The 16,678-nt window shown below is 35.7% G+C and overlaps 1 protein-coding gene across 3 annotated transcripts in view; it reads right to left on the bottom strand.

Annotated features, from left to right (window-relative positions):
* PPM1B (protein phosphatase, Mg2+/Mn2+ dependent 1B) overlaps positions 1 to 16,678 on the bottom strand; it is a 147,703-nt gene that overhangs the window by 9,747 nt on the left and 121,278 nt on the right. The window contains exon 7 of one of the 3 annotated variants that reach the window (XR_013164240.1): positions 4,523 to 4,606. The exons of 1 other annotated variant lie outside the window; for it this stretch is intronic. Coding sequence is in view for 1 of the 2 variants with exons in the window: in XM_077134128.1 (XP_076990243.1) it covers positions 12,292 to 12,295 (4 nt within the window). In the remaining variant the exon portion in view is untranslated. Of the gene's footprint in view, positions 1 to 4,522; positions 4,607 to 11,739; positions 12,296 to 16,678 lie in introns of those variants that run through there. One more of the 3 variants, XM_077134128.1, reaches the window with a different exon arrangement.

The following is a 16,678-nucleotide window of genomic DNA, read 5'->3' as shown; positions in this document are numbered from 1 at the left end:
TTGAGTGAAGTAAGTCAGATACAAAAGGACAAGTATTATATTACCTCAAAAATATAAGCTAAATATGACTAGTAAACTCATGGTGTTAATATATAGAACATAGGTTACCAGTAGATAGAATGAGGGCAGAGAATGGAGAGTAAATTCTTAATTTGTGCAGAATAGGTTGATTGCAAATGTTTAGAAATGTACAGAGGTGATGGTAGCACAATATGATGAGTGTAATTAGCAGTGATAATATATGGGTGCGACTGCGGTTGAAAGGGTAAGTTTAGGGTGATGTATGTCACCAGAAGGAAAGCCAGAGGATAAAACATGGGACTGTATGTTCCCTTATAAGCTTTCACTGTAAGTTAGTAAACCCTCTTGAGGATGACTATGTTCTACAATTGATTGTGGTGATGAATGCACAACTCTCTGAACTTACTAGAAGACATTGAATGTATACTTTAGATGGATAGTATGGTGTGTGAATTTATCTCAATAAAACTGTATGCCCGTTTGAAGCTATTATGTACCCCAGAAAAGCCATGTCCTTTAATCTTCATTCAATAATGCTGGGTGTGATCTCTTTTTGATTGTTTCATGGAGATGTGACCTCCCAAACTGTGGGTGGTAACTTTTGATTAGATGGTTTCCATGGAGATGTGTCTCCATCCATTCAAGGTGGGTTGCTTACTGGAGCCCTTTAAGAGGGAACCATTTTGGAAAAACTGTGAGGGCCACCAGAACCAACAGAGCCTATGCAGCCAAAGACCTTTGGAGGAGAAGGAAAATGCCCCCAGAGAAGCTTTACGAAATGAGGAGAGAAAGTTAGCAGATGTCGCCATGTGCCCGCCCAGCTGAGAACACTGAACTTCAACAGCCCTTTCTTTGCAATTCAGGTATCTTTCCCTCAATGCCTTAATTTGGACATTTTCGCAGCTTTAGAACTATAAATTTGCAACTTATTAAATTCCCTTTTTAAAAGCCTTCCATTTCTGGTATATCACATTCTGGCAGCTTACAAACCAAAACAAACTGCTATTAAAAAAAAAGAATGAAGTAAACCAGAAATAGCAAATGGTGGGCAAAGGTAAAACATTTTTTCTCACTTTTCAATTTATTTAAAGGAAAAATGGTTGTTTAAAGCAAAAAATAATTACAATATATGGTGGGTTTTATAAGATGTTATGTAGTAAAGAATTCATTCTTGCCAAAAAAGTGGTCTGGCCTTTTCCCCCCACTTAGAGGTAATCTCTAAACCCTTAGAATGTCACACCTGATAGGAATGTCTTTGTTTTCCTTGGACAAGGCAGATAGTAAAACTGTGATTTAGAGTGGGGACTCTGAGCCACTCCAACAAATGTGACTTAGGGCTGGGACCTTGGGTCAGCCCGAGAAAAACGGAAGGTGAAGGCTGTGAGTCACGCAGCTTGACCTTCTGATGGGCTGGAAACCAACAAGCTAAGTGGGCAGTTCAATTGTTCCTACATGTTTGAGCCCCAATAAAAACTCTGGCTATCTTTTGTTGCTAAGATGTGGCCTCTCTCTCCAGCCAATATGACGAGCAGTCTCACCACCCTCCCCCTCTCTGCGTGGGACATGACTCCCAGGGGTGTGAACCTTCCTGGCAACTGTGGGACAAAGATCCTGGAATGAGCTGAGACTCAGCATCAAAGGACTGAGAAAAACCCTAGAATGAGCTGAGAATTAACATCAAGGGATTGAGAGAACCTTCTCCACCAAAAGGGGGAAGAGTAAAATGAGACAGAGTGTCAATAGTTGAGAGATTCCAAACAGAGTCCTGGAGGTTATTCTTACGCATTAAGTAGATATCACCTTGTTGTTCAAGATGTAGCGGAGAGGCTGGAGGGAACTGCCTGAAAATGTAGTACTGTGTTCCAGTAGCCATGTTTCTTGATGATGATTGAACAATGATATAGCTTTCACAATGAGACTCTGTGAATGTGAAAACCTTATGTCTGATGCTCTTTTTAGCAACTATATCAACAGAAGAGTAGAACATATGGAATAAAAATAAATAATGGGAACAAATGTTAAAATAAATTCAGTTTGAAATAGTGGTAAATGAAAGCGAGGGGTAAGGGGTATGGTACGTATAGTTTTTTTTTCTCTATTATCATTTTATTTCTTTTTCTGTTGTCTTTTTATTTCTTTTTCTAAATCGATGCAAATGTACTAAGAAATGATGAATATGCAACTATGTGATGATATTAAGAATTACTGATTATATATGTAGAATGGAATGATTTCTAAATGTTTTGTTAATTTTTTTTAATTAATAAAAAAAGTTAAAAAAAAAAACTCTGGCTAATAAGGTTGAAGTGAGTTTACCTTGTTGGCAATATTTCATGTGTATTAGGACACATCTATATTAGGAGAGTAATGCTGTTCTGACTCTACAGGAAAGGACAACTGGAAACTCCACCTTTGGTGCCCTCCTGGTCTCTGCTCAATGCTTCTCTTCCTTTAATTTTTAATCAGTATCCTTCCCTATAACAAATCATAACCATGAAAATAAAACCTTTTAGTGAGTTCTGTGAGTACTTATAACTAATTATCAAATCTGAGGGTAGTTTTGGGAATGCCCTGAACTTGATTTTAGACATGAGTGTGATCTTGGGTGTACTGTGCTCCTGCCAACTGTACAGTTGGCTAACTCTCTCATTACAGTAAAATACATGACAAGAACAGCATGAAGTATGGGAGGTGGTAAATGGAAGATACTACTGTAACTGTACACTTCTATACTTGAAGTGATAGAAGATTGGAAGGTAGACCATGATAAATTAAGCATGTGTATTATAAGCCCTAAAGAAACCATTGAGAATTTAACACACCTTTTCACCCTCCTACCACTATTCTCAAACACAGCACCCATTCTCTCATTTTCACCATTTACCACATATTATAATTATTCTGTTTAATTTTTACTTGTTTGTTGTCTATAACCTAGTAGGCAATGAATAACCTCCCTAAGGACTGGGAGTATGTCTGAATTATTTCCCTTTCTATCCCTTCACATATTGATAAATTCAGGCTAAGTGTACTTGTTTTTAATAGAGACACTGTATATCATAGGAGTCAACACTTCATCACTGTTCCTTCCTAAGGGCAAATCCTCCACCCATTACAAAACAAAAGAAAATACATGCAAGAATAAATACAAGCACAATTAGGTCTTGATATGATATCACTGACCCACAACGTAATTGAATCCAAGAGTAATAGGTTGACTGATAAAGGATTTTAACCATAGGCTGTCCTCACTCCTCAAGACTTTGTTCTCAAAAACGAGTCCAGAATCATGAGAAATAATGACATATCTTGATAACAAAATGTTATTGAAAAAAATCACCCAAAAGCTAACTACAAGTTACCCATCCTGTGACAAACATATCAAATTCAGGCATACTGAGCTGCAATGGAAAACTTCTCATTAGTAATACTGACAGTGTACCACCATAAACAGTCTCCCTTCAAATTCAAACTGTGCGAATCACAGAGTCATGCGCAACTTTAAAAATGCTATCAATAATCTGAGAACACCATGTGAAAATGTGCTGTACGGGGACACAAACATTAGTCTCTGCACTCTACAGCAGTGGAAATGTGAGTTCTCCAATGTTGAGTGAATTCCTCAATTCCCAGGCCAGACACAGTATCCCTGAGGGAGGCATTACAACTCCCTGACCTTTATTGGACATTCCCTTATAAGTGCAGAACTTACAAAAATCTTTCTTGGCTAGGACTAATTCAAAGCCAGGAAATATTCAGCCTGGTCAGGTTGCTGGGTGTATTACACAGGATCAACTTCATGGCTGCAGCTCGGAGCATCACAGCACCCACCAAGCCATAGTCCCAATAAAGTCAAAATAAATACTACCCTGTGAAATATTATTATTAGAACTGACCTAAGCAGTGGGCTGAGAATGATGAAACATCTCTAAAACCTGAGAACATATGTTAAAGGAAGAAATGCCAATATATTAGGAAGAAAAGATACAAAATGTCATATTTTAAGCAAACTGCTTTTCCCACATGTAGTTATGTACATAAAACCATTTGAATGTTTGTTTTTGATAAAGCCCCTTCATACTGTACTGTCAGACCATTAATCTTCCTAGATCTAATAATAAAATTTCATCCACATCATATCTCAACTCAAAAGCTTTCAATGGCAAAGAAAGACAAAATCCAAATATCTTAGCCTAAAAGTCTAAGCTACAATTTAGGCCTAAACTCCATTCCCAATCTTACTTGTCTTAATATCTCTAAATCAGACCTCTTCCAGCCAATGAGCGAGTCTCACCACCCCTTTGTTGCAGACTATGAAGGCCTCATTCCAGACATTTATTTCTGCCTCTCTTTGAGTCCCAACCCATCACTCAACCCCGCATCCCCACCACCCTCACACCAACCAATACAGATCTAGCCCTCCCAACTTCCAAGCTATGTAATGGTCTTTGGTAAGTTACTCAACACTTTGGATCTTAGCTTTTTCAACTGTTACACTTACTTCACAGGGTTGTCATGAGGATTCCAACATCTCTTGAAAAATTGGTCAGCTTCCTCCCCAACAAAAAGTTTTGATTAGTGAGGCCTATGTAATTGATAAAAGCTGTTATTGATAATATTATTAACTATAATCACAACTACTATTATTTTTTCAGGCTCATCTCTCAGGACAATGGGACCTACTCATTACATTTACAGAACTAAAGAGAACTTCTCAAATCATTCCTCACAAAATTACCTTCTTGGAGGTAATTCTTCTATTCTCATTTATTCCAAGAAGCAGCTCAAAACTTCTCTCACTAAATAAGAACTACATATTAGTATTCTTTGGCAGAAGAGACTAGAAACAATAGAGCATAATGACCTTTTTGTTTCTATTTTTTCTATTTCCACCTTTTAAAATATATATGTTTAACACGAAAAATAAGACCATGAGGACAAGGACCCTTAGCTCTTCCATATTCTATTAAATAATAGTTTCTTTTATCTAAATCACAACTGATAATTTGGAAGTTCTTAATTAGTCACTGTGCTCTAAGTCAGGAAAAATAATTGAACTATAGGGCCCACCACAAATAGCATTAATTCTGGCCATTAATATTAGCCATGCCCTTATCTTCTCCTTACAACAAAGAGTAAAACATTGTGGACAGAAAAATCTTCAATAGGGGTGAGTTTGATTTATTAGAATCTTTTAACAAGAACAGTGGTCATTTTAGATTACTTGCTAAATATTAAAAAGCATAATCTAAAAAAGGAGAGACAAAGTAAAACCTACTCCCCAAATTTTACTAAAACTACCCTTTGATTATTAACCAAATTCACAACCTAATATGTGAAACATTCCATAAGCTATATGGGGCTAGTATCTTCACACCTTCTGGAAATAAGATATTTTCGTATACCAGTTAATCACACAGAGTCCCAGGATATGTGTTTTCTAATTTACAATACAGGGGCTTCCTAATGAACACTTTATTAATCACTCAGTATTGTCTTCAGACAAGTACTGATGTTATTTGACTATACAAACACAGCAACTAACATGTAAGTTTTGAGTGACATTGAAATGTCATAGTTAAAATTATAAACAAGAAAAGTCCCAATTAAAATGAAGGCACTCTACTCCTTATACACAGTAATGAAAGTGTTGCATTAGTTAGGGATGCCTTGTAACAGGAACTATTCTACAAAATTACAGAACCTTGGCTCTTGAGAAGAGAAAATCAACTATGGGCATCTTCCTCCAGATTTCAAGTAAGTATTAATTACTTTCACAACACTTTATGTTCTATTAATAAGTCTTCCTGATTGTTGGGTGAGGGCTGCAGAAGGGAATAATGAAATAGAGTTGCCTTGATCAATTTATAACCAAGAGTATCATATTACTCAGCCCTTTTAAGTTGATTACTTTGCAAACCATTTTCTGCTAGCATTTCTCTTCAATCCTACCCCACTACCCTAGCATTTGTACAAGAGAATATTAAACAAATTAAACATAGCAAATATATATATACACATATACACATAAATACTAAATAAATACATAAATAGGAAATTCCTGATGGTACTTACCCTTGAGCAGGTTGCATAGTGTCACTGATGTGAAAAGTAACTCAGGACATAAAATTTGGAGCATCTTTTCTTGTGATAGTCATCTCAAGTTCATAATTTTGGAATGTTTTCAACAAAAATTATGAAACACACAACAGGAAGGATTTTACAGCAAACACCCATAAACCCACCATTTAAATGAACACGTTTACTCTTTTTTTTGGTCAAGCTTAACGAGGAATACAAAATTTACCAATTAAGGTTGTAAAATTTGATAAATTTTGACAAATGAAGACAGTCACATAACTGCCATATTCATGATAAAAAAACCAATTCTATTACTTCCAAAATTCCCCTTATGCCCCTTTGTAGTCTATTCCATCCCCCTTACTCAGCCTTTTACAGGCTAATATGCAGCCTGTCAGTGTAATTTCGCCTTTTCTACAATTTCACATAAATGGAACCATAGAGTATATAGTCTTTTGTTTGGCTTTTTTCATTTAGCATAATGCTGATAAGATTCATCCATGTTGAATAAATTAGGAGCTCGTTCATTTTTGTTGTAGAATGGCACACATTGAATAGACGTGACTTATCTACTCATCAGTTAATGGATTTTGGGGTTGTTTCTGGGTATTTTATTTGTGTTTTTATTTCTCTTGGGCAAATACTGAAGAATTGCTGGGTAACAGGATTAGTATATATTTAAGTTTTTAAGAAATGGAAACTTTTTAGCTTCCCAGGAGCAATGTGTGAGAGTTCTATTTGCTCCTCATTCTCACTGACACTTGGCAATGGCAGTTTTTGTGAACTTGGCCATTCCAGTGGAAGCGTTAATGGCATTACAACTCGCATTTCTTTAATGACTGTTTTGTTAATGCTGTCAGAATGCAATATACCAGAAATGGAACAGCTTCTCTAAAAGAAAATTATTAAGTTGCAAATTTACAGTTCTAAGGCCATTCAAATGACCAAACTAAGGCATCCAGGGACAGATACTATAACTCCAAAAAACAAAAGGCCAATGGGTCCTAACACCTGTCAGCTGGGAAGGCTTGTGAATGACATCTGCTGGGTTTTGGGCTTTCCATTTCAAGCAGCTTCCCTGAGGGCATTCTCCTTCAGCATCTCCAAATGTCTGGGTTTCATGTCGGCTCTGAAGTTTTTTCCAAAATGGTTCCCTTTTAAAGGACTCCTGTAGGCAAACCCACCTTAAATGGGTGTTGACACATCTCTATGGAAGCTACTTAATCAAAAAGCCCCACCCACAATTGGGTCTCATCTCCAGGGAAACAACTTAATCAAAAACATCCCACCCAGGGATGCAATGGTAGTTCAATGGTAGAATTCTTGCCTGCCATGTGGGAGACCCAGATTCAATTCCCGGCCTCTGCACTTCCCAAATAAACCAACCAAACCAACCAACAAATACAACAAATGGTGCTGTAATAATGGGATACTTACATGGAAAAAGAATGAAATGTGACCCCGCCATACGGCATACAAAAAAAAAAAAAAAAGATTCCACCCAACAATATTGAAAAAGGATTAAAGAACATGGCTTTTCTGGGGTATACAACAGTTTCAAACCAGCACAATGATGAGTATTAGGGCTTTTTTTTTTCCTTTTTGCATGGGCAGGCACCGGGAAGAGCATTAGTGCTTTCTGGCCATTTGTATATCTTCTTTAGTGAATCACGCAATTTTTAAATATTTTACCCATTTTTTAATTGTCACTTACTTTTTATTACTGCAATGTAAGAGTCCTTCTTGCATTCTAAATGAGTCCATCTATCAGATATGCTTTTCCTAAATCTTGTCTTTTCTTTTTCTGAAGTATGTCTTCAAGAGAAGTTTTCAATTTTGTTGAAGTCCAATTCATGAATTTTTTTTTAACTGTTTATGCTTTCTGTGCCTTATGTGAACTTTGCCTAACTCAAGGTCACAAAGATTTCCTCCAACATTTAAATCTAGAAATTTTAGTTTTAGGTCTTATATTTATATGTCTGTGATTCATTACAAGATAAATTGTGTGGCATAAGGTAAGGGTGTCAATGTTGATTTGTTTTCCATGGTTATCCATTTGTTTCAGAAACATTCATTGAAAAGATATTCCCTTCCCTCACTGAAATACTTTGTCACCTTTTCAAGTCAAGTGGCCATATACATGTGGGTTTATTTCTGGACTTACTGTTCTGTTCCATTGACATATATAGCTTGACACCAAAATTACATTATCTTGAGTAATGTAGCTTTCTAAGCAGGTGTAGCAATCAGGTAGTATGAATCCTCCAACTTCATCCTTCTTTATAAAGGTTGTTTTGGCTAGTCTAATTCATTTGCATTTCTATATAAATCAGTTTAATCAAACTCCACACAAAAAAAAGGTTGCTAGGATTTTGATTAGGATTACACTTAATTTATAATTCAATTTGGAAATAATTAAAATCCTAACAAAATTGAGTGTTCCAATCCAAGAATATGGTATTTCTCTCCATTAATTTAGGTTTTTAAAAATTTCTCTGAATGATTTATAGTTCACAGTGTTCAGGGCTTGCACATATTTTGTTAAATTTATTTACAAGTATTTCACGTTTTTTTATGCTATTGCAAATATTATGATGGCTTTCTTAATTTCAATTATCATAGAAATAAATTATTTCTGGTATGCTGAACTTGAATTCTTTGCAAACTTATTAGTTATACTAGCTCACTTATAGATTTCCTTAAGACTTCATACTTACACAATGACATCATCTACAAATAAAGACAATTTTATGCATCTCTCTCTCCAATTTGTATCTCATTTTTGTCTTTTTTGTTTGTTCACCTTATTGCACTGGCTATAAATTGTACAATGGAATACAAGCGGTAAGACTGAATATCTTTGCCTTGTTCTCTACATTAGAAGTAAAGTGTTCAGTCTTAACTATTAAAAAAGATGTTAGCTTTAGGTGTTACATACATTTTATCAGGCTGAGCAAATACCATTTTAAGTTTGGTAGGAATTTCTATCATGAATGGGTCCTGAATTTTGCCAAATTTTTTTTGGAATCTAATGAGATTGATAGGGGTTTTCTTTTTATACTCCCTTAATGTATTGAATTACATCAACTGATTTTCAAAAAAACAATTTTTTATTTTTGGAAAGAACTCCAGTTGTTCATGATGCAATATTCATTTTGTGTTTTGCTAGATTAAATTTGCTGAAATGTTATTAATGATTATTGCAACAATATTCATGAGAAACACTGCTCAGTAATTTTTTTGTAATGACTTTGATCTTGTATCAAGGTAATGGCATTTTCATAAACTGGTCTGAGAAATGCACCCTGCTCTTCAATTTTATGGAAGACTCTGAATAATTAGTATAAAATCTACAGATTCAATTATTTAAGAGATATAGAGCTAGCCAATTAATTATTGTTCTAGTTTGCTAACTGCCGGAATGATATACCAGAAACAGAAGAGCTTTTAAAAGGGGGGATTTAATAAGTTACAAGTTTATAGTTCTAAAGCCGTGAAAATGTCCAAATTAAAGCAAGGAGACAGAAATGTCCAATCTAAGGCATCCACGGAAAGATATCTTGGTTCATGAAAGTTGATGACGTTCAGGGTTTCTCTCTCTGCCGGAAAGTCACATGGTGGACTTGGCCTTGTCTGCTAGCTTTCTCACTCAGCTTCATTTTTTTTGTTTAATTGATACAACAACATACTCCCCAGCTTGTTTCATGAAGGCCTCCCCAGGAGCATATTCTTTTATCTCCAAAGGTCTCTGGCTGCATGGGCTCTCCTGGGCTCTTAAGCTTTTTCCAAAATGCTTCCTCTTTTAAATGACTCCAGTAAACCAATCAAACCACACCCAAAAATAATCTAATCAATATATTCTAACCTGCACTGTTGAATACGGATTAAAAGAAAGGGTGCTCCCACAAAACTGGATCAGGATTAAAACATGGCTTTTCTAAATTACATAATCCTTTCAAATCAGCACAATTATGAATTCCTTTTCTGCAATATAGAAAAGGTTATTTGGAGCTGATCACATATCCATATAAAGTTTAATAAGAGTAGAATTAAATCCACCCCTTTTACCACAAAAAAAAGGTAAGTTTTTTTTTTTTTTTTTTTTTAACTTGGGCAGGCACCGGGAATTGAACCCGGGTCCTCTGGCATGGCAGGGAAGCATTCTTGCCTGCTAAGCCACCGTGGCCCGCCCAAGATTTTTTAATCTGTTCAATTTAACAGGAACTAATTAATTAATACATGGTAATCTCCAGTAGACACTGGAATATGGAGATGAAGCAGACATTTCTTATTTTCAAGAAACTGTCTTTACACAGGCAATCATAAACCATAGCATGTGATGAATTCTATTTAAGAAGGATGAACTAAATATTACTCTGAGGCAAAAAGAATGGAATGAAATAAAGATATTTATGTTATTTGTTTTTTCTAGAGTGAGCTTTGGCAGTTTACATCTTTGAAGAGATTGTTCATTTCCTCAAAATATTCTTCACATGGGAATCAGATGAATATGAAGAATCCAATTTGAGGCTCAGAAAGTCTTTATAACACTTCTGAAGGCTACAAGTCCAAAATCAAGATGTTGGCAGGGCCATGCTATCTTTGAAGGCTCTGAGTGAGAATCCTTTCTTGCCTCTTCTAGCTTCTGGGGGCTACTGGCAATCCTCAGTATTCCTTGGCTTACAGATGCATCACACAATTTCTGCGTCCAACACTATCGGTGTTCTCCCTGCATGTCTGTGGATTGAGTTTTTAAGATTTCATTTCATCTACATTAAGTGACTTTATAACTATACCTCTTTTCTTTTAAACTGGTTACTGTTCTAGTTCGCTAGCTGCCAGAATGCAATATAACAGAAATGGAATGATTTTTAAAAAGGAGAATTTAGTAAGTTGCTAGTTTACAGTTCTAAGGCCGAGAAAATGTCCCAATTAAAACAAGTCTATAGACATGTCCAATCAAAGGCAGCCATCCAGGAAGATACCTTGGTTCAAGAAGACCGATGAAGTTCAGGGTTTCTCTCTCAAGTAAGAAGGCATATGGCAAACACAGTCAGGGCTTCTCTCAGCTGGAAGGGCACATGGCAAACATGGTGTCATCTGCTAGCTTTCTCTCCTGGCTTCTGGTTTTATGAAGCTCCTCCGGAGGCGTTTTCCTTCTTCATCTCCAAAGGTCGCTGGCCTGTGGACTCTCTGCTTAGTGGTGCTGTAGCATTCTCTGCTCTCTCCAAATCTCCTTCATTCTTCAAAATGTTCCCTCTTTTATAGGACTCTAGTAATTAATCAAGACCCACCCAAATTGGGTGGAGACATGTCATCACCTAATCCAGTTTAACAACCACTCTTGATTAAATCACATCCCCAGGGAGATGATCTGATTACAGTTTTAAACATACAGTATTGAATAGGGATTATTCTACCTTTATGAAATGGGATTTAGATTAAAACATGGCTTTTCTAGGAGACATACATCCTTTCAAACTAGCACAGTTACTATGAGTTTTACAAAATACATCTTGACCTTATCACACTCTACCTTCAAAAAATTATACTTCACATATATTGCAATACTTCAATTTCACCTTTCCTATTCTTAGTGTCACTGTTGTCAAATATTTCACTTCTAAATATGCTATAAACCCCACAACACAGTTTATTTTGAGCAATGAATTACCCCCCAACTTTTTTTTTCCAATGTGAAAGCAATCACTGTTTATCAATTGACTACACTGCATGGTGGACATAATAGTTCATCTATCTAATAAGTCCATTGATCTAGTCTTCCCTGTGGCTAGCAGTTCCCCCTTCTACAAAATGAGTGGTCGTCTTCTTCATTCCATCTCAAATCATTTGAAGGGCCACAGTAAGTCTTTTGCTTCTCTGAAGCATTTCCCAACAATACAGATCTCATGAATTAGGTCCTCCATGCAGATACCATATTTACCAAGAGACCATGCAAAAAAAAAGGTACTAGTCAGGGCAATTCACTTCCTTTTGATTTTGCCATAACCATGCTTGCTTATATATCAGTTCATCCACTGACATCAGGTTCAGGTACCCCAAAGCAATACATCACTCCACAATCTTCAGGCACTTGACCTTCATTCTGTGAAATTCCTTTGCTTTTTCTTAAGTGTTTCTGGTGTAGCAGGGACATTCTTTCTCTATTCTTCACCACCTTCCATGTTATCAGCTGGAAAAAAATAGTGGATCTTTAAAATAAGTTTAAAATGAGAAAAAAAAAGTTTTATTATTAATATATTTATCAATTGTGGTGATCTTTCCTTTGTAAACACATTTGAATCTGGCATAATTTTCCTTCTGTGCAAAGAACTTCCTTTAACTTTTCGTGTACTGCAGATCTGCTGACAAACGATTCTCTAAGCTTTTCTTTGTCTGAAAGTCTTTAGTTCGCCTTTTTTTACATGGGCAGGCACCAGTAATCGAACCTGGGTCTCCAGAACGGCAGGCGAGAACTCTGCCTGCTGAGCCACCATGGCCTGCCCATTGCCTTAACTTGTGAAAGTTTATTTTACTGAGTAAAGAATTTTAGGTCAACAGATTTTTTCCACCAATATTTTAAAGATATCTTTTCATTGTCTCCAGGTTTGTATAGGTTCTGATGAGAAATTTGCCACTCTTAGCTTTGTTCCTCTGAATATATTTGTCTTTTTTTGTCCTAACTCCCTTAGGTATTTTATTACTGTTTTTTCACAATTTGATTATGATGTGATCATCTTGTGTTGATTCTGCTTGGAGTTCTTTGGATGTTTTAAGACGCCTCCTCGTTGTTGCATATTTCAGTGCTTCTTTCCTTTTTATTGCTGAATGGCATTCTGTCGTATACCATGGTTTATTCATTCTCCTACTGATGGATACCTAGGCTGTATCTCATTTGCAGCTTTTATGAATAAAGCTGCTATGAGCATTCTTTTTGTTTGTTATGTTTGGTTTTTCTTCAATATATCAATAAAAAATGTGAAAAATAACATATATACAAAAAAAAGCAAGAAATTTCAAAGCACACTGCAACAATTAGTTACAGAACAGATTTCACAGTTTGGTATGGGTTTATAATTCCACAATTTTAGGTTTACTTTCTAACTGCTTCAAGACACTGGAGACTTCAACATATATATATTTTTAAACATTTTTACTGAGAAATCTTCACACACACACAGCCCACAAATGGTATAATCAATGACTCACAATATTGTCACATAATTGTGCATTCATCACCTTGATCATTTTTAGGATATTTATATGCTATGACCATTCTTGTACAAGACTTTTTGTGAACATATATTTTCATTTCTCTTAGGTAAATAACTAGGAATGAAACTGCTGGGTCATAAGGTAAGTGCATGTTTAGTTTTATGAGAAACCTCCAAAACTTTTTCCAAAGTAGTTGTATTATTTATACTTCCACCAATGATGCTGATAGCTCCAGTAGTCATACATCCTCATCAACATTTTGTTTTGTCAGTCTTCTTAACTTTAGCAGTTCTGGTGAGTATATGGAGGTATCTCATTGTTGACTTGTGTTTGAAACAATTGTTAGTTTTCTCTGTCCATAGGACCTTAATACACATGACACATCTGTCCCAAACAGCAAACTCAGTTCACCTGCTCTGGAAAATGATTGCCTGTGGTAGAGATGGCCAATTGTCCTCACACTTGTGCTTGCTATCTTCCACAGTAATTGAGTTGCAGCTGGGATGTAACTGCCCAAACAGGGATTATAATTTCTTGGCCCATGCCTCCCTTACACAGAAATGTGTGGCCACATGACTAGTTCTCATGAATTAAATTGTCAATAAAAGTGAAGTACACCACTGTCAGAAGCACCATCCTAAGAAGCAGAGAAGCCCTTTCCCATGCTCTCTTCTCTCTCCCATTCTGCTGGTTGAACGCAAATGAAGACATGGGTTGAGTGATGACATAGCCACAAGGTGGAAAGAGCCTGAGACCTGAATTACCACATGGAAGAGGGAGTCCAATGATCTAAAACACCCACTCTGATCAGTCACCGAAACAAGTAATAAACTTCTGTTATGTCTGAACCATTAACAGTTTGGGTCTGTTTGTTACAGCAGTTTTTAGCTTACTATAACTAAAATACTGCCTATACCTTTAAGGTACCCCACATCTCTGAAAGTGAGTTTTTCATACAGCATGTAATTTATTTTACACTTTCCAAAGCATAATTTCTACATGTGGTAAAATTCTATTCAATTATTTTCATGTGTTTTGTGAATACAGAAACTTCATACAAATATAAATAAATATATATGAAGGTTACTGCATCAGTCAAGATTCTTTTTTTAAAAATAAATTTTTATTGAAGCATAATATACATATAGAGATGTGTACAAATAAATATTCTATCTATATATACACTATATAAAATACATATATCAGCAGAAATTTAAAGTTACCTACATTTGGGGCATTCCCTTTCTTTACACTATTTCGTTCTTACTTGCTATTTTTGAGCCCGAGTAACTGAGGAAGTCAAGTAAATAAGACTGGAAGGGTATAAACAAGTGTATTACCAAGAAATCTGAACTGATGGATACAGTGCCAAGGTGGGGGTTCCTTTAAGTTTGCCTATGTGCTGTTCAGTTCCTCTGCCACACTCCTACAGTGCCATCTTTTTTTTTTTTTTTTTTTTTTTTTTTTACATGTTTTAAAGTAAAGAGTATATAAAGCAGATAGGGAAAAATGTAAATAAAGATGCCATACTATCTCCTTATCCAGACCAAATTCAGCACTACATGGCTGCCACTAGACCACGTAGCATCTTTGATAAAGTAGAAAAATGCACTTGCCCCCAAAAGCACTCCGTTCAAGTCACTTTACTTCCAACTGTCAGATAATTCACTGCAATATAAATAAACTAATTTTATTGCAATAAGAACACTTTCCTGCCACTTGCTGGATGAGGCAATATCTTGCACTATACAACCTGGGACTGTTGCACTTGGCCCCTAGGTTGTAGATCAAGTTGTAGTTTGGTTGTTTTTATTTAATGCATCAGGTCAGGGTTATTTTTTTATTATTTTTTAAACTGAAACACAACATATATACAAAATAGGACGTGTGCCTAAAAAAGAATAAAACAACAACAATAAGAAAACCACCAGTTTGCACAGAAAAAAAATACAAGATCACAATGTCAAAAATGTATTACTCTTGCAAGAAACAACATTAGCAAAATGAATATCAGATATTTGCATGGATTTTATGGGAATTAGAGTCAAAGTGAAAACTTCAAATAAGCGGAGTTACACAAAAATGATATGACCAAAAAAAAACAATTAATTTCCTATTTCTTGCTGATGGAAAACAAGAAACCATGCAGAAAATCTAAGTATATTTCTGAGCAGCCCACTGTAAGTAATTCAGAAGTGTGGAATGAAGGTGATGTGGGGGAGGGCAGGCCAGAGTGCCATTCCAATTTTTGGAAGAGACAAAAGATGTTGACAACTTGATACTGACCTTAGGAAAGGGTCGAAAATAGATCCTTATAATGATACCGTGTTTTAAATTCTTAGATAAGAAAACATTGGTCACTAAGAATAACAAGATCAGACTTAAACTCATGAACTCAAAAGGTCTTGACTAAACTTATTTGGGAAATGCAGGACCTCACAAGGAATATCATGGGGATTTCACATTCCTTGCAAAGTTCTTAGAGATATATGGGCAGATACATGGATTAGTAAATTAATAACTCTTTCCCAAGGAGTGTTGATAAATGGGTCAATTTGTATCTATCTGAAGATAAGTTTCTGAAGCCTACTATGGGGCCCTGTTCTAAGACTTATTTCATTCAGTATATTTATTTATCCATGTAGACGGTTTACATTTCAAAATTTAAAGTGACCAAAAAGAAAAAGATTTACATGAATCCAAAAGCATTTAAAAATTTAATGACTCTAACACAAGAAAACTTTAATAGGAGCAAATGATGATTCTCCAAAATAGGCTAAACAAAACACCACATGCATACATGTGCGTTGGGGAAAGACTGCTTAAAAGCAGTCTTAAAAGTAAAAATAACTAACCTCAAAATGCATGTGGGTGTCAAAAAAGCTATTTCAATATTTGAGTGTTAAACAGAAGAGAAGAATACTAAGTAGAACAAAGGAGTGACAGTTCTTCTATCTGTAAATGTTCAGATCTGGGATGTATACCTTATGGAAGATCTAGAAAACAAGAGCACACTTGCAGACAACATGTGATGAGTGAAGTAAGTGGGGACAGAAAAGAGAAGATACTGGGAATCATCATACATCTATGGTTAAATGTTAGGCCCCAAAGGCTAATAAGACAAATTAGGGGAAGAAACAGAGAGAACTACAATAGTCCAAAGATGGAAGTGGATTCCAGTCCCTGGGGAGCCAGACTTGCAGTTACTACAGGACCATCTGGCATTCAGTTTTTCAATTTTGAGATTCCATAAATAAAATATAGTCACAAAATTTTTTGCTCCATTTTTGAAGAACGTAGAAGTGACAATTCTTCAGTACTATTATGTTAAAACTTTGGGGGGTAATAAGCTACAAATTAT

Source organism: Tamandua tetradactyla, chromosome 17 (genome assembly GCF_023851605.1).
Source record: "Tamandua tetradactyla isolate mTamTet1 chromosome 17, mTamTet1.pri, whole genome shotgun sequence".
Classification (NCBI taxonomy): domain Eukaryota; kingdom Metazoa; phylum Chordata; class Mammalia; order Pilosa; family Myrmecophagidae; genus Tamandua; species Tamandua tetradactyla.
This window is presented reverse-complemented; position numbering and strand designations above follow the sequence as displayed.